The sequence below is a fragment of the Branchiostoma lanceolatum genome, chromosome 2, assembly GCF_035083965.1.
Source record: "Branchiostoma lanceolatum isolate klBraLanc5 chromosome 2, klBraLanc5.hap2, whole genome shotgun sequence".
In the NCBI taxonomy this organism is placed as follows: domain Eukaryota; kingdom Metazoa; phylum Chordata; class Leptocardii; order Amphioxiformes; family Branchiostomatidae; genus Branchiostoma; species Branchiostoma lanceolatum.
The window spans coordinates 23,011,946-23,035,227 of NC_089723.1; the positions used below are offsets into that span (position 1 = coordinate 23,011,946).

The following is a 23,282-nucleotide window of genomic DNA, read 5'->3' on the forward strand; positions in this document are numbered from 1 at the left end:
TTTCGGGTGGATCATGTAAACAACTTTCTATGTATTCCAGTGCCAAACTAGAGATAAATATTAGCTTGTTCAGCAAATATGAACAGGTTTGCGTTTCAGTGTAACTAATGTGGGGGGAAATGAACATAACTAGAAAGGTAACAGTTGTAAAGTAAATAGTTAAAATACGTCATATTTCACTTCATCTCTATCCCCTGCAAAATCTTAAAAACTGACTGTTCTGAAATGGAATATTTTTGTAAAACCCACCCCCTTGGGAGAATGTACTTTTCCGATGGTACCTTTAGTTGAAAAGAACATTTTCACTAAAACCTTTTGCATAATTACCCCACTTTTGAATTTCACGTAAGAAAGAAGTGGGGTAAGTTTGGGTCCCTTAGCAGCTTGCTACGGAACTGCAGGGTGTTTTTGTTGAGAAATCTTTCAAACAGGATTGCAGAATACAGTAACGATATATTACCATGCAATATGGTGTGCAGGAAGCTTAGACAAAGATGTGCATTATTTGAAAAAGCTGTCATCTGCACTGCATGGTGATTTGTGAAGTGAATCCGTCACTATTGCCCTTAATCCGTTATCATAAACATTAACATGTCAGCAGAGACCCAAGTCTGTCACCCTTGCCCCTTATCTGTCACGAAAGCCTTTAATCCCTCAGCGTTGCCCTTATCCTGTCATCATAGCTCTTAATCTCTCACCATCTTCCTTAAACCGTCACCATAGCCCTTAATCCGCGACCTTTGCCCTTAATCCGTCACCACAATCCTTAATCCGTCGCCCTTTTACTTAATCTGTGATCGTTCCTCTTAATCCGTCATCCTTGCCCTTAATCTGTAATCATTTCCCTTAATCCGCCATCCTTACCCTTAATCCGTCAACTTAGTCCTTAATCCGTCACCATTTCCCTTAATCTGTAATCGTTTCCCCTAATCCGCAGTCATTACACTCAATCTGTAATCATTTCCCTTAATCCGCCATCATCACCCTTAATCCGTCACCTTAGTCCTTAATCCGTTACCCTTTCCCTTAATCTGTACTCATTTCCCTTAATCCGCCATTCTTACCCTTAATCCGTCACCTTAGTATTTACTCCGTTACCCTTTGCCTTAATCTGTACTCATCTCCCTTAATCCGCCATTCTTATCCTTAATTCGTCACCTTAGTCCTAAATCCGTTAACCTTTCCCATAATCTGTACTCATTTCCCTTAATCCGCCATCCTTACCCTTAATCTGTCACTTTATCCTTTAATCCGTCACCCTAGCCCTTAATCCGTTGCCCTTGACCTTCATCAGCCATCCTTCCCCTTAATCCGTCACCATCACCCTTAAACCGTCACCATAGCCCTTAATCTGCAACCTTTGCCCTTAGTCCGTCACCACAATCCTTAATCCATCACCCTTTCACTTAATCTGTAATCTTTCCTCTTAAATCCGTCATCCTCACTCTTAATCTGTACTCATTTCCCTTATTCCGCCATCCTTACCCTTAATCCGTCGCCTTAGTCCTTAATCCGTTAACTTTTCCCATAATCTGTACTCATTTCCTTTAATCCGCCATCCTTACCCTTAATCTGTCACTTTATCCCTTAATCCGTCACCCTAGCCCTTAATCCGTTGCCCTTGACCTTCATCAGCCATCCTTCCCCTTAATCCGTCACCATCACCCTTAAACCGTCACCATAGCCCTTAATCCGCGACCTTTGCCCTTAAACCGTCACCACAATCCTTAATCCATCACCCTTTCACTTAATCTGTAATCTTTCCTCTTTAATCCGTCATCCTTGCTCTTAATCTGTAATAATTTCCCTTAATCCGCCATCCTTACCCTTAATCCGTCGCCTTAGCCCTTAATCCGTTACCCTTTGCCTTGATCTGTAATCATTTCCCTTAATCCGCCATCCTTACCCTTAATTCGTCAACTTAGCCCTGAATCCGTTACCCTTTCCCATTATCTGTACTTATTTCCCTTAATCCGCAATCCTTACCCTTAATCTGTCACTTTATCCCTTAATCCGTCACCCTAGCCCTTAATCCGTTGCCCTTGACCTTCATCATCCATCCTTGCTCTTAATCCGTCTCCATAACCCTTAATTTGTCACGAAAGCCTTGATCCCTCACAGTGGTTGCCCTCAATCAGACACCCTTGCCCCTAGTCCGTTGCCATAACCCTTAATCCTTCACCATAGCCGTTAATCTGTCACCCGATAATCTAATCCGTCACCTTTTCCCTTAATCTGTCATCCTTACCCTTAATCCGTCACCATAACCTTAAGCATAACCCTAGCCCTTAATCCGTTACCCTTGCCCTTAATCCATCGTCAATGTTACATCTTGTTCTGACCAAATTTTAGGTCTTTTAGGCAATATAGTATATAGATATAGACCACAAATGGTATGACATGTTAGCTAAGTTGGGATGGTGCCATTGTGATGGGAACTTTGACTGGGTATCAATTTTAAGCCCTGTTTCCGAGGCTTAATGACTTCTCCAGGCACAGCAACATGGATGCACCCATGGGAGTATCAGTTACAGGGTACTCGTCTGGTTGGCGTCACAGTCTAGTACCGTGGCCACAGTGTCTAGACGTATGAGAACAAAGGGCATTTCTTGTGTTAGAAAACAACTCATTTCTAGCGATAATATGGAGATTTCTAACCTCTAATCGAAAGTTGTGACAACATGGTGAGCAAGAAGGGATGTATCACCCCCATGTCAGCAGTGGAAACAACAACGGGGAAGCACGGCCAGAAGAGACTGAAGAATATGGACTGTTTGAAAAAAGCAACACCAGACGTTTGTTCATTAATCTCCAAGGCAGGACAAGTTTTTGCACGTTCCGCAGACAGGACTCGACTATGGAAATATAGATTCTGAGACTGGAAGGACAAATAACACCAGAGCCGATCTGTACAGAACCAAGGTAAGAGGCGTCTGTTTCTGTTTTTGTGCAGGTAGGCCTTTTTAGTTTTTATGTTAACGTTACGCTTTCGTGGTCATTTCAGATACCTTTCCTGGCAAGGTAGAGATTTCGGCAAGTAGCCATTTTCGAAACCATCTCGACGTATGTTTGATATTCAGAATGGCTGTTAAAAGTGTTAATGAAACTTTTTAGGTTTGATGAAAAATGAGCAATTCGTTTTTGGTAGAGTCGGAGTAACGGAGACTACCTTCAAGTTAGTTCATGGTATCTTAACTTAGCAGCCTAGAATTTAGAAATACGTCGCATTCATCCACGTTTCAAAATCATGTGCCATACAAACGTTGAAATTCCAGAACTAATTCTAGTATGTGGCATGTCCACGTATAAGAACTAATTCCAATACAACTTATTTGTACACGTTTCAAAATCTACATCCCCGACAAAGGTAGACTGTTACAGTAGAAAAACTACCAAGGTAGAAAAGAATAATACGTCGCACTCGTCCACGTATGAAAATCATACGCCTGACAGATGTAGAAATTCCAAAACTAATTCCAGTACATCTCACCCCCGACAAATGTAGCATTAACCGGAGAAAAAGTACAAATGTACAAAAAACAGTACGTTCCATCGTCCACGTATGAAAACCATAAATCAAATGCCCGAAAATCGTAGAAATGCAATTCTAGTCCATCTTTTTGTCAAGTATGAAAATGTGCACCCCCCCCCCGACAAATTAATAATAAAATTAGTTGTGTAGTTAGAAAACATAATACGTCGCATGTATCATCCACGTATTAAAATTTTACGCCTGACAAACGTAAAAATTCCAAAACTAATTCCAGTACATCTCATTTGTCCACGTTTGAAAACCTCAACCCCCGACAAATGTAGAATTAGCTGAAGATAAATTAAAAATGTAGAAAAATGATACGTCGCATTTGTCCACGTGTAAAAACCATAAAAAACTAGAAAGGCAACATTTGCGGGAGCAAATGCAACATGTTTCGCCCATTTCCCTCCCCACGCAAAAAGCGACTGTGGCATAGAGGCTAACGTTTGTTGTATGTCTGCAATATGTTGGTATTTGAATGAATAATTAAATTGAAGACCAGTCAGAAATGGATCTCTCCCAATTTGAAACCCTATGCATGGATGGGCTCTTCCAGGCACCCATATTCATATGCTATAATTGTTTTAGTACAACGCTACGCCACACATTTTGTTTACTACGCTATCGATCAGCGCCGATATTCAAGACTTCCCCGCGGCCCGATAGTGTAGCCATGTAACAGGGGTTAACGCAAGGAGGTTGAAAATTCTTACTGATAGGTTTACGTCATTTTTAGCCAAAAACTTTAAACAACTACTCAAAGCAAGGGCCTCTTTGCTCAACGTAAATTTTCACGCACTTCACAACTCTCTATTGTTAATGTTAATGTTATTGTCAACGTCCCGACACGGGATGTTTCCTAAGGTGGGATACGTTGGATACTTTGTGTGCACTATTGTGCGCACTAGTGTCCAATCTTGGTGACAGAGGGGTAGAAAATTCGTGTACATAGCGAGGAAATGTCAGGTCTTACCATAGTGTCCAAGCTTGCAAACTTGTAGAAATCTTTGTTTCCATGCAGTGTTAAAATAAGAAAAACACCGTGTGTGTAGAAAAATACCACCAGAAAAGTTTTGAACCTTCTCAATTGCACTTACATAACTTCAGTAGGACACAACAATAACTTACAACACAAGGATGTGAGCCAGGGAGTAGTGAAGTTGTGTCTGCACCTGTCAGAGTACTAGTTGTGTCCCTAATTAAATTGACTATTTCAACCAATCAGGTTGAGCTTGATATATCTGCGCTCTCTCATTGGCTGACCGAATAAGTCCACCCGGCCAGATGAATAAAGATGTGACCTATAGGTCAGTGACCCCATATGAGGAAAATAGCCGATCTTCTTCCCAAAACACCCTCTAAAATCGTATTCCGAAGTATTGTATGCCAAAAGTGCGAATGGGATTATTTAAATATTTGTTCAATGTACCACCATAGCAAATTTCAGATCATTTGGATGTATTTCCAGAGCACAGGAGGCCAAAATGTACGTTTTTGGTCAGAAAAACCTCAATAAAATCACTTTCAAGGTCAATATCGAAAAAATTAAAAAAAAGGCTCCCAGGGTATTTACCCACTCTACCTGTATACTCACCTTAGTTACAGGATAAGAGGTCAAATTCCTGGGGACCCAAAATTGTAAAATTGCTTATCAGTTTCGCGCATATTTAACTCCAAATGTTGTTTTCCTAGCTAAAGATAAAATTAGTACAATTTTACCTGTACTAAAATGCGAATTTCGAGCCCTGTTTTTTTAATCGAACTCCAAAACCTTGAAGTAAGTATAACACGCCATATTCGCAGGTACTAAGAAATATGTCAAACAGCTTATCAGTGTCACATACATTCTAAATTTTGTTTCCCTGTGGCTGTAGGACCTAGCAACTACATGACTAACACGCCACCGCCAACTACTTTGAGAAAAAAAGGCAATCATGATTTTGGAATAGTCTAATTCATTAGTTAATAATTCAAGAGGTTAAATCGACCGAAGCTGTCTACCGTCTTCAGAGACGACAAGAACCAAAGAAGAGAGCATTCAGGTTGATATGTTTCTGTATGTTTTTTCTCGATCCCTGCACAGGTCACCTATACCGGACTACAAGGTCATCCGGGGCACCCGGTATCCACGTGCACTAGGGAGGAACAATCCAGGCCTGAAACAATCTGGCCGTTTCCCACACGGACTCTCACCGCAGCAGGGGAGGTCGCCGGAGACCTTCCACTGCCGGACCAGCATCAGAGCCGTGTTACAATGATTGTGCTGTTACAACCAGACATTACCTGACACGATTTAGAGAATCCACACACTGGCGTGCACATGTTGTCCACTTTATTTGATTCAAACGAATACGTATTGTCTATTTTGTTGTTTATTTTAGTGTGCAACTTTTAGAAGCTGATTTTGCATGTATAACGTTATGAAAGAAAATACAGGTGATTAACCTCGTCGACGACAGTTCAAATCAAACCGGATGTACGAATGGTAGAAACCCAATACAAATGTGTATGCAACTGCAAGCTGCAGTAACATTTCACTCCGTCACTTACGTCCAAGAAGTTACAGTGCAACTCCTTACCAAACTTGGAACGGTTACTTTAGAATTAGTCTGCCATTGTTGTGCTATAATTCTTTGACGGTTATTCATTTGTTTAAGTGAACTGCAGCGAAGAGATAAAGTAATCAATGCTGTGTGAGCAGAGTAAGACAGGAGACGAGAGATTTGTAAAACTAGGAAGTTAAGGTCAAGAGAGCAATAGAGACATTCAGTAATTAATAAGGGTCCTGGTAAGCCAACATTATGAAGTCACAATCAGTCAGTGTTATAACGTTTACGTCTCCCTTGGTAAGTATGCGGGTATCGTTGTCTCTGTGTCATTTCTTTATCCTTGATGTGGTCCTCTTCAAATCGGCATCTAAAAGAAACCGTATTTATACATCGGCCATTCTTTATTGTAAGAAGGAAAGGGTCTTAAGTATTTACCATTTCAAAATTGACTTAATTTCATTCCAAAAGCTAATTGGCCATCTCACCATTAAACAAACTAATCATTCATGGTTTTTGTGGCTGTCGTCCCTACATCTCTGACAAGACCACAACTGCCATGTTCTTTAAGATCACGTCTCCTACACTTTCTAATTTAACATCACATTAAATAACAAATCTTTATTAACCCTCTATCGTTGGGGATCTTGTCGTCCCTTACTTTTCGACAAGATCACAACAACATGATGCTCAGTGGACCTTGCTCGTCCTTTAGTACAGTGGGCCTTGTGTCCATTTGTGCCAACGGCAAGGTCACAACACCACCACACTAATAACATTCATCTCTTACACATAAAATGAGTGGCAAAAACCACCCCTCCGGTCAAAATGGTCACACCTAACCCGAAAGTAGGAAAAATATAGGGAACCAACATTAGCGACTAAAACCAACCCTAATATTATTGATTCCAACACTTTCTAATACAACATCACATTAGATAAAAAATCTATATATATATATTAACCCTCTATCGTTGGGGATCTTGTCCCTTACTTTTCGACAAGACCACAACAACATGATGCTCAGTGGACCTTGCTCGTCCTTTAGTACAGTGGGCCTTGTGTCCATTTGTGCCAACGGCAAGGTCACAACACCACCACAGTAATAACATTCATCTCTTACACCTAACATTAGTGGCAAAAACTACCCCTCCGGTCAAAATGGTCACACCCAACCCAAAACTAAGAAAAATATAGGGAACCAACATTAGCGACTAAAACCAACCCTAATATTATTGATTCCAACACTTTCTAATACAACATCACATTAAATAACAAATCTATATTAACCCTCTATCGTTGGGGATCTTGTCCCTTACTTTTCGACAAGACCACAACAACATGATGCTCAGTGGACCTTGCTCGTCCTTTAGTACAGTGGGCCTTGTGTCCATTTGTGCCAACGGCAAGGTCACAACACCACCACAGTAATAACATTCATCTCTTACACCTAACATTAGTGGCAAAAACTACCCCTCCGGTCAAAATGGTCACACCCAACCCAAAACTAAGAAAAATATAGGGAACCAACATTAGCGACTAAAACCAACCCTAATATTATTGATTCCAACACTTTCTAATACAACATCACATTAAATAACAAATCTATATTAACCCTCTATCGTTGGGGATCTTGTCCCTTACTTTTCGACAAGACCACAACAACATGATGCTCAGTGGACCTTGCTCGTCCTTTAGTACAGTGGGCCTTGTGTCCATTTGTGCCAACGGCAAGGTCACAACACCACCACAGTAATAACATTCATCTCTTACACATAAAATGAGTGGCAAAAACCACCCCTCCGGTCAAAATGGTCATACTCACACCTAACCCAAAACTAGGAAAAATATGGGAAACCAACATTAGCGACAAAAACCAACCCTAATATTATTGATTACAACACTCTCTAATACAACATCACATTAAATAACAAATCTATATTAACCCTCTATCGTTGGGGATCTTGTCGTCCCTTACTTTTCGATAAGACCACAACAACATGATGCTCAGTGGACCTTGCTCGTCCTTTAGTACAGTGGGCCTTGTGTCCATTTGTGCCAACGGCAAGGTCACAACACCACCACACTAATAACATTCATCTCTTACACATAAAATGAGTGGCAAAAACCACCCCTCCGGTCAAAATGGTCATACTCACACCTAACCCAAAACTAGGAAAAATATGGGAAACCAACATTAGCGACAAAAACCAACCCTAATATTATTGATTACAACACTTTCTGATACAACATCACATTAAATAACAAATCTTTATTAACCCTCTATCGTTGGGGATCTTGTCGTCCCTTACTTTTCGACAAGACCACAACAACATGATGCTCAGTGGACCTTGCTCGTCCTTTAGTACAGTGGGCCTTGTGTCCATTTGTGCCAACGGCAAGGTCACAACACCACCACAGTAATAACATTCATCTCTTACACCTAACATTAGTGGCAAAAACCACCCCTCCGGTCAAAATGGTCATACTCACACCTTACCCAAAACTAGGAAAAATATGGGAAACCAACATTAGCGACAAAAACCAACCCTAATATTATTGATTCCAACAATTTCTAATCCAACATCACATTAAATAACAAATCTATATTAACCCTCTATCGTTGGGGATCCTGTCCCTTACTTTTCGACAAGACCACAACAACATGATGCTCAGTGGACCGTGCTCGTCCTTTAGTACAGTGGGCCTTGTGTCCATTTGTGCCAACGGCAAGGTCACAACACCACCACAGTAATAACATTCATCTCTTACACCTAACATTAGTGGCAAAAACTACCCCTCCGGTCAAAATGGTCACACCCAACCCAAAACTAAGAAAAATATAGGGAACCAACATTAGCGACAAAAACCAACCCCAATATTATCGATTCCAACACTTTCTAATCCAACATCACATTAAATAACAAATCTTTATTAACCCTCTATCGTTGGGTATCTTGTCGTCCCTTACTTTTCGACAAGACCACAACAACATGATGCTCAGTGGACCTTGCTCGTCCTTTAGTACAGTGGGCCTTGTGTCCATTTGTGCCAACGGCAAGGTCACAACACCACCACACTAATAACATTCATCTCTTACACCTAAAATTAGTGGCAAAAACCACCCCTCCGGTCAAAATGGTCATACTCACACCTTACCCAAAACTAGGAAAAATATGGGAAACCAACATTAGGGACAAAAACTCAACCCTAATATTATTGATTCCAACACTTTCTAATCCAACATCACATTAAATAACAAATCTATATTAACCCTCTATCGTTGGGGATCTTGTCCCTTACTTTTCGACAAGACCACAACAACATGATGCTCAGTGGACCTTGCTCGTCCTTTAGTACAGTGGGCCTTGTGTCCATTTGTGCCAACGGCAAGGTCACAACACCACCACATTAATAACTTCCATCTATCACACCCACACATTAGTGAAAAAACATCCCTCCAGTAAAAATGGTCACACCCAACCCAAAGCAAAAAAAAATCAGCAAGAAAACAAAAAAAAGACTAGAAAGGCAACATTTGCGAGCAAATACAGCATGTTTAGCCATACTCCTCGCCATGCAAAAAATGGACTCTCCCAAAATAACAATGGACCATTCTAAAATACTTGCACTAAAAAAATGAATCACCCCAGTCCAAAATTGAGTCTTCCAGTAGCACCTCAACACAATATGGACCAGTCCACAACCATATCCACTAATTGATTAACAAATACACTTCTGCTAAAAAATGGACTTTTTCATAATCATTCCAGCTCAAAATTGAAAGAAATAATTAAATAATCCTCCCCTTGCAAGAATGGGATATCCCGTGCCATTTCCATGTAAACCAGTCGAAAAATATCCGCTGAAAATTACACTCTTGCGCATAATCAACCCAGTTCAAAATTGAATTAAAAAAGATCAACCCCAGGGAAGAATGAAGTTTTCCATAGTATACATATGAAGATTTGACAGGAGACGAAGGAAATGACCAAAAACAACATATTTGAGTCAATTCAAAGTCACCGAGAGGGTTTTAATATAATATTTGTAATATGTTTGAACTATTTTGATTAAAAGAATGTCTAAGTCACAATAGTTCTAAAGTGTTCAAACAATTAGAATTGAAACTTATAACATGTTTGAACTTATTTCACATACGTTGGAAACATTTCGAACGTAACTACACAAAAATCTCTTTATTTAGAACAGTTTCAAACCATCTATCCAAATGTTTCAATGTTCGAACAATTTGTAACAAAAGATTTTCACAATTGCCCTCATAAACGAAGGTGCTAAGTCCTCCTGTGTGTTTCTGCCTATTTTCGGTGGCCGCGCTAGACCACCAGCGGATTTGTTTTGACGGAGCGTCACCCGCGCGCGACGATGTACACTGTTCGGCACCGCTAATATCCGGCATTTTCCCGCTCCAAAACACTCCACAAGACCCACGTTTTTAGTGTTTTGCCTCTTGTGCAACACGATTCGATTTGCATTACTAACGGGACGAAAATGATAGAAAAAATTCACCCCGTCCCGGCGTCCGTCCCAAAAACATGAACGACATGAAAATATATTTTCTTACAGATTCAATCACGAAAATCAACAGCATGGGATTCCAAATTTTCGCAACGGCCGACCATTTATCATGGTTGAACTTCCTTCCAAGGCGTGCGATAGATAAACATTCCCGGCACATAATAGTCACAAGTACCAGACTAACGCAAGCTCATGATGATAATAGGGAGAAAGTTTGTCAGTGAAGTTTGGCCACCAGAGGGTACATTCATTTAACGTTACAAGCTAGCGCAAAGGGGCGAATCATTGACCTTACCGGGGACTGACTCTACTGGCCTAATCATTCCTTTTTTGCCGAATTCTACGATCAATACGCCCGTACGTAGGACATGTAGGAAGGCCTGGTGGTGGACGCTACGTCGCGCCAGTCTGAGGAGAAACGATCTCCCGTGTTGTGTTGAAGAATTTGGAGTTTGAAAATATCTGGAATAACTAATGCTAGAATAAACATTCACAAAATCATTGATTTAACTTGTTTTCTGTTATAAAATTTCCTAAACTGCAATTTAACCACTGAGTTTAAGGGAACATGGTGTTTTCCCGATAATCACGTTAAATGTTTATGTCCGGTCTTTCCTCCTCGTAAGCAAACTTCCAGCTTGACCAGGTGCAAGGCACTCGGGGTCAATGACCTGTAGGTCATATGTAGTATTGAAAGTGACAGAAGTGGCAAATATTGTCAAGAAAGCCCAAAATAAATCGTTTTGAATATATGTATGCCAAAAATGGGAATGTAGTCCTTTAAATATTTGTTCAAGCCACATATACAGCAAATTTCAGGTCATTCGGTTGAAATACCAGGGCGCAGGAGGCCAAGATATGCTAAAAATAGCCTAAAAACCTCAATAAAATCACTTTCAAGGTCAATATCAAAACAAGGAAAAGAACGCACATTGGTTTTTGCCTACATTACCTCTGTACCAAATTTCAGGTCATTTGGTCAAAAAATGACAGAGATGAATCGATTTGAAGATTTGACAGGAGAAGAAGAAGAAGAAGAAGAAGAAGAAGAAACATGAGAGAAAACAATATGTTTAGCCATACTTATGGCTAAACATAAAAACTAGCAAGAAAAACACCCCTCCGTCAAAATAGTCACACCCAACATTAGCGAAAAAAACACCCCTCCCAATAAAATGGTCACATCCAATATGGCCGCCCCCTTCCTTGGATGCAAAAACAGAACAGGTTTTGCTATCGCAAACCTGTAATTAGCAAAATACGCGGCTCAGTTTTGAACCTTTGATATACTATAGTATTACTAGTATACCGGATTTACCAGTGGAGGCTCAGACCCTGACAGCGCGGGACTTGACCCGGATCATATAAGCCCCGCCCCCTCGTCATGTGAGGTGTAGAACATGGCGGACATGTGTACTCGACTAGCGCTCTTGCTAACGTGTGTTGTGGGCTACACTGCGGCCCTGCCATGGTTTCTACACGGCAGACCGCGTGGGGGGATGCTGGGAAGCCCTGGGCGGGCGGGGAATGGCCCGTTACCGCCGGACCAGTGGGTGACACAGCGGCTTGACCATTATAACGACGCGGATCTCAGGACTTGGCAACAGGTTAGTCAGTTAGTCAGGCGCCCCCCTCCCACAACTTCCCCAAAGCACATGATCGTCATGTGCACATATTGCGGACCTTATCATGTACAGTATCTCACAGGAATTTTCAAACTGGCATAGGCCTAGGCGTGATATTGGAATAAAAAAAGAATAAAGAGAAATGTGCGTACATGTGTTTGTGTGTGTGTGTGTGTGTGTGTGTGTATGCGTGTGTGTGCGTGTGTTTGTGTCTGTGTGTGTATACAAGGAAGTTATATAGAGTGTATGTGTGTGTGTGACGTGTGTGCTTGCTTGCGTGTATGTTTGTGCGTGTGTATTTTTGTATGTCACTGCATGTGTGTTTGTGTCTGTGTGAGTGTACTGTATACATAAATATGCATAACATGGTCTCTATTATTAAACGTTAATGTTGAATACATAAAATGTCACAATAGTACATACAAACATCCTAAGATACTACTTTTGCCTTGCAGAGGTACTTTGTGAACGACACATTCTTCAAGCCAGGAGGACCTGTATTCCTGATGATCGGAGGGGAGGGCACAGCCGACCCCATCTGGATGGTCACTGGTGCATGGATTGAATATGCAAAAGAGTTTCATGCTCTATGTGTCATGCTGGAGCATAGGTACTATGGCAAGAGCCACCCTACTAAGTAAGTAATTTACTTCTTTTTTTTCGGGGATTTCATTTTGCAATAGAGGTGGAAAGGAGGTTTTGGCAGTATTTTTTATTAAGTTTGTGGCACAAAAACATTAATTCCCAGTGTCATAATATTTTGCCAGATTATACAGTCAAGTAAGGCATTGTCTGTTGATGTTCTTAATAAAAAGAATGTGTTTCTCACTACAGAGACACAAGTGTAGAAAGTCTTCAGTACCTGAGCAGTGAGCAGGCCTTAGCTGACCTGGCGTACTTCCGCAACTACATGGTGGAGAAAAGGGACCTAACTGATAACAAGTGGATCTCGTTTGGTGGCTCATACCCAGGTATATCTGCCTAAGCAAGACTTTGGAGTAGTGACAACATAATTTGTAACTGTCGCCATAAAGGACCACCAATAGAGAATCATGTACCACTGTTATTTCTTTGTTCATTAGATACATGTAATTTAGAAGTTTTGTTGCTCTGATATATGTTCAAAGTTGATCATAGTAGTATGTAGTATGCGTAGTCCAGTGCTTAGTGACCCTGCCTCTTGACCAATAAGCCATGAGTAATTTGAACTTTTCAGTATTAGATAACAACATGACTTTGTTTTGGTTTGTCTTCAGGTTCGCTGTCTGCCTGGTTCCGTCTGAAGTACCCACACCTGGTGGCAGGAGCAGTGGCCACCAGTGGGCCTTTACTGGCTGAACTGGACTTTGTGGGTAGGTTTGAAGTACTGACCATTTTATGAACAGTCAAGAAATTGCTCAAGTAAGGGCGCAGTCACATTTGTCATACAGTGATGATATGATCAGCTGTTTTGTTACCTAAGATTCTTGTCAGTGGTTGGTTCTGTTGCAGCCTGCTCGAAAATCCAATGGCATCAAAATTGCATGATGACTAGTATGATGACTGTGACTGCATCCTAAGATAAACTTTGAATGTGTTTCCTAAGACTCTGAGTAGGAAGAGTTTTATACAATTATGACCGACACAATCACTCACTCATTCACTCACTCACTCATTCACTCACTCACTCACTCACTCACTCACTCACTCACTCACTCACTCACTCACTCACTCACTCACTCACTCCCTCACTCACTCACTCAATCAATCACACACATGCTTACTCACTCACTCACTCAATCACACACATGCTTACTCACTCACTCACTCACCAACAGTCATGTACTCACCAACTCACTCTCACCCACCCACTCACCAATACACACTCACTCACCAACACTTATGAACTCACTCTCTCATTCACTCTCTTGATGTTATCTTGATGTATTTTTATTGGGATAATACGAATAGAATTTTGGTACATAACTCAGATATATAGTAGACATATTATGTTTGATTTGATACAGAGTATGTAGAGGTGGTCCGAGACTCCCTTGCTACCACTGGTCCTGAGTGTAACAAGAACATCCAGGAAGCCACTGATGCTGTGAAGCAGATGTTGGGAACACAGGAGGGAGTGGAGAATCTCAGCAAGCTCTTTAAGTAGGTCCTGTCTGAGCTTCATTCTTTAAGGAATGGTCACTTGGTCTGTTACACTTACAGTCACTTTGGCAATGATGATAGTCAAAACTGCCCACTTGGGGGACTGATAAAATCTGGTCAATGTGATGGACAGGTGGTCACTACAGATGGGATTATTAGATGAATGTGTCAATCTCAAAATCATCTATAAGGGACATACCAAAGACTCACAGGTCACATTGGCCATTTAAGGATAGGTGGTCCTTATGTCGAGGTGGTTACTAGTGTACAGCTTGGACTGTACTATACATGGCTACATATTGCCCATCTTTTCTTCATCCATATGATCTATCCTCAACAGAAATCAGAATTCCCAGCTGAAATGCCATCTATTTTACATGCAACATCACAGAACTGACAGTTGGACTCGCTGCACGTCTTGCTTTTACTACAGTAACTGTATATCATAATACCTTTATAGTACATTGTTTATTACTTCTAGTATATGGCTGTCAGAGTTTATATCAGTACTAGTACAATGTTAAAAGCAGTCTTTGACACCCCCTTCCACTAGAGGCTGAGTGACCACAAATTATAAAAATTGCTCAACAAATTTCATGGACAAAGCAAAACATTTGGTTGCGGTCCATCTAGTTGAAGGTGGGCCAAAGATGACAGTTTGTAAGTAAATGCCATATGACAGGGACCAACTGGTCCGTTTAAACCCAAATCCAGTTGGTATAGCGCAAGATATGTTTTATGTCCTACAGCCTCTGCTCTCCCCTGGATGTAAGTGTTGCCAATGATGTGGCAAACTTCTGGAGTACAATATCTGGAAACTTCATGGGTGTGGTACAGTACAACAAGGATAACAGGGAGTTTGAGGTAACATACTTAACCTTTTGATGTCATTATGATTCTATAGGATTTTTAAAAAGAAAAATTCCTTATTTTTGAATAAACATGAATAAGGAACAAGGCTGTGACCATAAAGCAAGCTCTGACTGAAGTAATAGACTTATAGTTTCAAATACTATTTCTCTGAATGATACCTTTGTTGCCCATCACTACTAATATAATAAAGCACTTCTCTAGGATCATAAGAACTGAGGAGTGTAACACTCCTAATAGACCTTCCATGTAGTTAGTTAATTAAAATCCTCCCACACCATTATTGATGTATAGGGCAGTGCCCATCTCCATTTCATAGCCCTGGGCCACACTGTGGTGCAATCACTGTAGCAGGGGGCTAGTCCACTGGTAGTGAAGTGTGTTTAACTTCCATACTGTTTCAAAAGTATGTACCATTTTTATAAAGTCTTTGGTATGACTCAATGCGCCTCTTGACCAGAGGTGTCCTACCTGGGGCTTGAACTCCAGTCCTTCTGGTCCAAGTAATTTGAAACAGATGTGGTGAGAGACAGAAGCGCAGACCACTATACCACAGGGACACCCTCCTTCCATGTAGAGTTTCTCGTAAGAGTTCATCCCAGAGGTTACAGGTAAAGCTCCTAAGCAATAATCTAAATCATGACTGTATTTCCTGCTGTGTTCTCAGGGTGCTGTGGGCACAAACATCACCCTGGATGTCCTGTGTAACATCATGAATGACGTCTCCATGCCACTGGTGGACAGGTATGCAGCTGTCAACAGCCTGATGATGAAGACATACCAGCAGAAATGTCTTGATATCTCCTACTCTGCAATGGTTAAGGAGCTCCGCGAGACGTCTTGGGAAAGTGCAGCGTCAGAAGGAGGTTGATACTAGTTCAATATTTATCAATTTAGTACAATTTGATATATTAGTATACAACACAGCCTAACTAGTACTGTGCCTTGCAGGAAAGAGCTGCAACTGAGGGTGATGCGGAATACATGACTTGTTTATATTGAATTTCTTTTATGTTGCCTGAGATATAATTATATTATAACGCATGTTTCAATATGAATTATCACATAGGTAGATGGCGTCGACCAATCAGAAGCCTCCATTGCCCACAATAAGTGGTCTGTTATCACGCCATAACACACCACTTATTGACGTCATGTCAGAACGCAACCGTTCCATTTTGCAGAGGGGGTATCTTCTTGATGAATCCTTTTCTTAACCTTGTTTAAAAAAATCTTTATAACCGTTGCATTTTGTAGAGGGGGTATCTATTTGATGAATCTTTATCTTAACCTTGTTTAAAAAAATCTTTATTGTCTTAGAATTCCTAAAAATTTCCTTAGAATACATGAAAAAGGGAAAACAAATTTAAAATTCCCAAAAATGATCCGCGTGTTCCATTTGCTGTTGGCCAAAGAAATCACGTTCTATCTAAGGTTCCGCGCGTTCCATTTCCTGCTGGCCAAAGAACCTGTGTTCTATTCAGGTTTATCTGAGGTCATGTTGCAGGGAGATTCTTCAATGATAACATTTTCTGACTGACCTGAAACCGACCCTCCTATCCTGTGTGGTTGAAATAAATAAATCAGGCAACAGTTGTACATATTCCTCATCATCTTCTGTTAAAAAAGGACAAATGTGAATTCTGAAATGCATTCTTAATAGTATAAGGGATCTATGTGTCAAACAGAAATTGTTTACTCTTATATGCGTCAGTTTGGATAAGCTATATGATAATAACGTTAATGACCCGCCTCTTCCTCGGTGTATATGGTGTCATAACGCCTGGTCATGTGCTGTAACCGCCTCATAAAACCACCTCGTTCGCTTCGCTCACTCGGTGGTTTTATTCGGTGGTTATAGCACATGGCCAGGCGTTATGACACCATATACACCTCGGGGCGGGTCATTAACCCTTAAATGTGCCACAAGTTGAGAAAATTTGGTGTCCATGGAAGCCAGTGCAATGTGATTAAGTCTGTGAGATGCCCTATACTATAGCTAGTTCATGTGATATCAGAGCTGGGATAACGTTTGTTACGGTGTTCTGGATATATATTTTACCGTATTGCGCCTTGACTTTGAAGTTGTAATACGCAGGCTTCCATCAAAAGATTCAAATACAGTTTGCATGTGTGACCTAAATGCTGTTATATGACATATGTACACCTTCAGCTTTTGGTATACTTTTAATCTTGTAATATCTTGATGAACAGCACTTGCGTGTGTGCTAATTTCTATATCTAGTAGAAAACTTATGCTTAATTCATTGTGTTCTAGGTCGCCAGTGGATCTATCAGACGTGTACAGAGTTTGGTTTTTACCAGACGTCAGACTCTCCAAACCAGCCCTTTGGGGACGGATTCCCACTCAGGTTAGTTCAGTTGTACAATTTTTGAATAGATAAATAGATAGCCTTTTACTGTCAATGCTGAAAATGGATTTTCGTTCCCTGTAAATTGATTTGACGGTAAAAAGAGAGGAGCGTTTTCTTTGTCGTTTCTAGTTTTGTGGTTGAAATAAGGTAGTGAGTGGTCAGACAGAACAAGCTTTTTTACTGTGGTTTAAGTTTGCTGCTGAGTGAAGTGGTCACTGTGACCACCATGAACATTAAACCACCGCAAACTTAAATGCATTTACAGTAGAGCATCCTTGAATGACTCATCCAGGTCTGCAACTATGAACTCCTGATCCAAAATATCGCTTTCAAAACAGTATCCCAGGAGCTAAAGGTTTATGGATAGGAACAACAATGATTCATGTCTCATTTCCCAAGTGTGCAGTTATATCATGGCTGTTGTTTGTGCACTTAACTCCAACAAAGTACCTCCCTAATGGATATGTGTCACATAGAGATCAGGGAGCAAGCTTTGATGTCAAATGTGTCACTCTGTGTTTATCTGAAGGTCCAGTGTCAAGGTTATTGTATTTATATAGTTTATTACCTTCAGCCTGCTAATGATACAGTAATATTTCCGTATCGTGACCCGGCCAGGCTGCTTGCAGGGACAAAAAATAAAAATGTATACATACAAACCGATATACACAGATTATGCTCATGGATAATCTTTTCGTGTTATTTGTGTTTTGTTGTCTTTTTTTCATATTTTTCGTTGCCACAAAATGCCCGGCCAGGCCTCTGCTTGCTATGTGGCCGTAGCATTAGGTAGGCTGTAATGGCACCAAATGTGTATTGGTTATGGGGTTAGGCAGCAGGAGGAAGGTTAAGAGCTTTAGGATTTAGAGAGAGAAACAGTTGTCATTTTGCATTATCATCAATTGGTTTCTGCTGCGTAACCATTACAAATGTGGTGTTAAAAGTTTATTCAGCAGGGAGTACATTTGTATTTAGTTTCCTTCAGTCTGAAAGACAGTTAAGTCAGTTTGTGCTCTGTAATTCTATTCTATAAAGCATTGATGAGGATATAGAAATAATGAAGACATTCAGACTGGGCAACAATCTACCAGTAAAGCAATTAGCCTTTTGATATCCCAGTTTGCTATACTTTTTTCTCGGTTGGGCCAGGCATTGTATGAGGGTATGCATTCCTTTTTCTGGGAGTCATAGCAAGCTATTTCAATTTGCTGTTAATGTAGGCAGCCTGTGGTAATTCAATGTTACACATTGTTACACGCTGAATAGCAAATAACATGCTACTAGTATGTAGAATTAAAGCAACCAATTACACATCACAAAATATGATTTATCGATCATGCTTTATGTTAAATTGAACCTCGATTTTCCTCCTACCATAAAATGAAACCACAGTGAAAGTAAAATTGATACACTATATATATTAACAGTATCCCTAAAGATACTGCCTCCTGGCAGGTCCAGTGGGTACTGCAACAAACATATGTCCTGTCACAGACAAGGTCCCATCCCATTGATTCTGATGCTGCCCATGCTTTTTCCTAAATGGATCTTTGATGTTTCTTCTCTTCACACTTAATGCACAGGTGCTTTGGCTATATTGATACCATTTCTCAATAATATCAACTTGCACAATTCCCTTTTTTGAAGTATCAATGAAATAATAAAACCGGAAGTTAGCATTTGGTTGACATTAGCTTGAGACTGCTGTGAATGCTTTGGAAACTGAATTCAAATATCCCTAAGGCGAGACATCAATGCAATTAGACAGACGCAGATGGAATCTTTATTGGGTCAAGGTGGGAGATCCTTTGTACATCTAGAGACCTACCCCCAGTGGAGACCATTATGGAACGGAAGCAACAACATCTGAGTTTTATGTAAAACTAGAAGTGCTTCATTTTTGGACATTAAGGCAATGTGTTCTCTTCAAACAAAACCTAAGTTACGAAATGATTTTACAAAGTGTATCAAAGCACAGTCTGTCCACATACATTATATACTTTTATTTAGGTTTCATACTACATTATTAATCAATTATAATTATTCTCTTCACAGTTTTTCATTACAGCAATGTTCAGACATCTATGGGCCTCAGTTCAACCAGTCTACGCTCATGGAAGGCATAAAGAGAACAAACACAAACTATGGAGCTCTGAAAATTGCAGGAACAAAGATCGTCTTCCCCAATGGGTCGATTGATCCGTGGCACGCTCTGGGAATAACCAAAAATCCCGAAGGCACAGACCTTCATGCAGTCTACATAAAAGGTAAATGGCAAGAACTTAAAAAGAAAAGGAAACTGTGTTTTTTTCATCTTTTTTAGAGGCTCCAACTGCTGAGTGACTGTTGAGCGACCCACGGGTCCATTTGATTTTTTTCATGAACAAAAACGAATTTTTGTAAGTTTTGTGTTTTTTGACAGCATGCCTCATAACCAGATTATGAAATGAATGTTCAGACAAGTCCAATTTTGGACACTCAGGAATCACTGTCTGGTGGAAAGAGGGCCTCAGTTGTTTCAATGTTATGTTTTCCTTTTCCATTTTTAGATATATTGTATGCAACTGTTTACATCTAGAATACAACATGGTGTATTCCATATTGCCTGAGGTACCAGCCTGACCCCGGGTTGGATGGGCCAGTAGGGCGATCTGACCTGCGGGGAGGGCTGGGACCGTGAATTTTATGTGAGTTTTATTTATGTCATATCCCCCCCCCCCCCCCCAAAAAAAAAACCATTACAATGTGAAAATTGTGACAAAAGTGGAGAGTATTTGTGTCCTCCTCACTGCTAACGTCCAAATGCAGTATTCAAATTTTTGACAGTGGCGTAACTGGTGCACGCAAAGCGCGCTCGGATCATTCCATGGAAGCCTACGCAATTTGACCTTGAGGCCCGGGCAGTATGTTGAAATATAGACCAGTCTGGAACACCCCTATATTACCAATATCGATAGTAAAAGACATACAAAAGACTATCCACTGTTATGTCTTTCTTTGTTTAACTTATCACTTATACTAAATGACTTTTTTTTCAAATTCCAATAGGAACTGCCCACTGTGCCAACATGTATCCAGCCAGGTTCGGGGACCCTCCTGAGCTGGCACAAGCAAGGGAAACCATTAAAGGTCACATCCAAAACTGGCTGAGCCAGTAAACAAAGGCATAATAGCTGAAGGTTTTAAGCCCCTATCACTCATTCAGGACCTTCTTCTATCCTTAACCCATAACCACTTCACAACAGTGATCGGCAGTGAGTTGGGAGCAGTCTGACCAATTCTGTCTTTTACGAGGGATGTCCTTATATACATATATATAGCTCAACTGGTAGCTCAGCCTCACAGTGGAGCTTCTGGTTTCAGGCACTACAAGGGTCTGAACGATTGAACAAATGAACGAACCATCTTTTGCGATGACCATGATACAATTATTTCACAACCATGCAGTGACCTGCCCCCAAGCAAGCCCCAGTGCTTTCCCAAGTTCACGATTTCTGATTGCGAACTCCCTCCTGGCTGATTCCTAACTGATTGCCAACCCTCTCACGAATTGGAATGGCCAGTGATTTTCATAAAGGTGTGTCCATTTCATTTTTAATCAATATGATCCATACTTTGATGTTGTAAACATGATCAAGAGATCAGATTGGGGTCAGAATTAGCTCCAACACAAATTCGACTCCCAACCACAACACGACCACTGCTTACTCCCGAGCAGTTTCCAACCAGCTCCCAGCCCAATCCAGACCTGTCAAGTCTCAACCACTTCCCAATGTTTTAAACATTTTGAAACAGTCGGCTGGCACAGCCAACCAACCAGTAGCCAACCTTGCAGGCCAACTGCCAATTACAGCCGACCTTGCTCCCAATCTGGGAAGGTTAGAAATCTTTGGGAGGCCATGGTTGGCTATGTGTGACAGGGGCTTAAAAGTTCAAGCTGACTGTGCCTTGTAATTTCTGATACCTGTTATAGGGCTTTTAAAAAGCATGGTTATAGACAAAATGAATAAAGGTGAGTTAGATAAGCACTCTAAAATAAACAACATTAGAAATACATGTACATTCTTTATGACATGGATCTTTAGATAAAAGAAATATAAGAAATGGGGTGACAACCCATATAAGAAATGGGGTGACAACCCTTGCCACTAAAGGCTGCTGAGTGAATGAAGATTTGACAGATCTAGATCGCTCAATGAATTTCATAGACGAAGAACATTTTTTTTGTTGCTTTCCATGTTTTGTTGTCTTTCAACTCATATATTTACATCCTGCATCATATTCCAAATATAAAATCAAAGGTCGCATCCAATTTTGTCGCTGTCTGGTTGCTTAGCGATCATTATCTAGTGGAAAGAGGCCTTAATGTTTTACATAGCAGAGAATTGGACCATATCAGAGTTAACTTCAATTATTCTTGTAGCACTGCTTACATACTTTTAGACTGAAATGGTTTGGCTCTGAATATCTTCAAGAAATTGAAACAAAAGAGATATTGTATATTCTACTGATCAGATTATTTTATTTGGATGTACATGTTTCACTGCTTCCCATGTGCACTTCCACCAAGATTGGTGAAATAGCTGTACAATAATTATCTGACATATTTTGCCTGTGATATTCATAATTATATACGTAGGTAAGATTTTATGATAAAGAATATGCAGTTCAAACTGTGTGTCCTTGAAATTCTTGGCTTACATACTGACTTGTACATGTACATCAGGGCTCAGATTATTCATCTTTGGCAATAGGTGCACAGGTGCACTGAACCTGAAAATTTAGATTCGCAGAAAATACTTTGGGCCCTGTCACACTTGTGCGTATATGCAAGTCCGCATGAGTTGCGTATTAGGAAGTTTTTGTTTTAGGTTAAGTTTGCAGCTGAAGAAGTCATTTCTTTGGTTCGATAACTAGGCTGCACAATGATGGGCAAAGTAGAAAACAACTTTTCCCCTGCAAACTTTACATAAACTAAAAAAATGTTAATGCTCAGCTCAACTCATACGCACTTGAATATACGCACACGTGTGGCAGGGCCTTTACAGTCAAAGTAAGCTTACAGCTCTCAGTTCTATAGCACCAAGGAAGTGACTGTACCCCTGTATACGTAACCATTAGATTCGCCCTCATTCAAACCTCCTTGTTCAAACGTTTATCTTAGGCCACAACAAGTAAATTTTATGGATGACATCCCATTTAGAGTCCAAATCTAATGTGAGAGCATATGAAGAAAAGTTGGGCAAAAAAAGATACCCCCTATGTTTTCAAAATAGATGCCATAAATGCTGTAACAGGAGTTGAGATCACAGCCAACACGTCTTTTATTCCTGTATTTGAGAAGTGCAGAAAATGACACTAACGTGGTGGCCTACAATATAGTAACACTAAGCATACACTCAATACTTCTAGACTACTGTCACTTCTACAAATACACTTACGGCTACCACAAGACATTTTTTCCCAGTTTCGGTATTTTCTTGTCGGGTGGATCATCACCGGAAGGTAACGAAATTTCTTGTGTTTTTTTCTCTCGAAATCAGGTGGAAATCAATGCGCGCGGGGATGTCATCCATAAAATTTACATCCTGTGGCCTCATATGTGATTTGGAGCAACGGCACAGTACCAATGCCTGATAGTAATCAGTAG

The 23,282-nt window shown here is 40.5% G+C and overlaps 1 protein-coding gene and 1 long non-coding RNA gene across 2 annotated transcripts; both read left to right on the forward strand.

Annotated features, from left to right (window-relative positions):
• The first annotated feature begins 2,485 nt into the window (after window positions 1-2,485).
• LOC136428007 (uncharacterized) lies at window positions 2,486-6,049 on the forward strand. Its single transcript, XR_010754560.1, has 2 exons — window positions 2,486-2,922; window positions 5,619-6,049. It is a non-coding gene; the product is annotated as an uncharacterized lncRNA (long non-coding RNA).
• A 5,946-nt stretch (window positions 6,050-11,995) lies between these two features.
• Window positions 11,996-22,305, forward strand: LOC136428005 (putative serine protease F56F10.1). The gene is made up of 10 exons (XM_066417246.1): window positions 11,996-12,227; window positions 12,701-12,882; window positions 13,080-13,216; window positions 13,502-13,597; window positions 14,252-14,387; window positions 15,137-15,251; window positions 15,925-16,123; window positions 17,536-17,629; window positions 19,688-19,899; window positions 20,681-22,305. The coding sequence occupies exons 1-10, from the start codon at window positions 12,021-12,023 to the stop codon at window positions 20,788-20,790; spliced, it is 1,488 nt and encodes a 495-aa protein (XP_066273343.1). The 5' UTR covers window positions 11,996-12,020; the 3' UTR covers window positions 20,791-22,305.
• Window positions 22,306-23,282: the final 977 nt, after the last annotated feature.

Coding starts and splice junctions, on each gene's coding strand:
- LOC136428005 (XM_066417246.1), top strand. CDS start 12,021: ATGGCGGACATGTGTACTCGACTAGCGCTCTTGCTAACGTGTGTTGTG. Junction 14,388..15,136: donor AATCTCAGCAAGCTCTTTAA/GTAGGTCCTGTC, acceptor TATGTCCTACAG/CCTCTGCTCTCCCCTGGATG. Junction 19,900..20,680: donor TCATGCAGTCTACATAAAAG/GTAAATGGCAAG, acceptor AAATTCCAATAG/GAACTGCCCACTGTGCCAAC.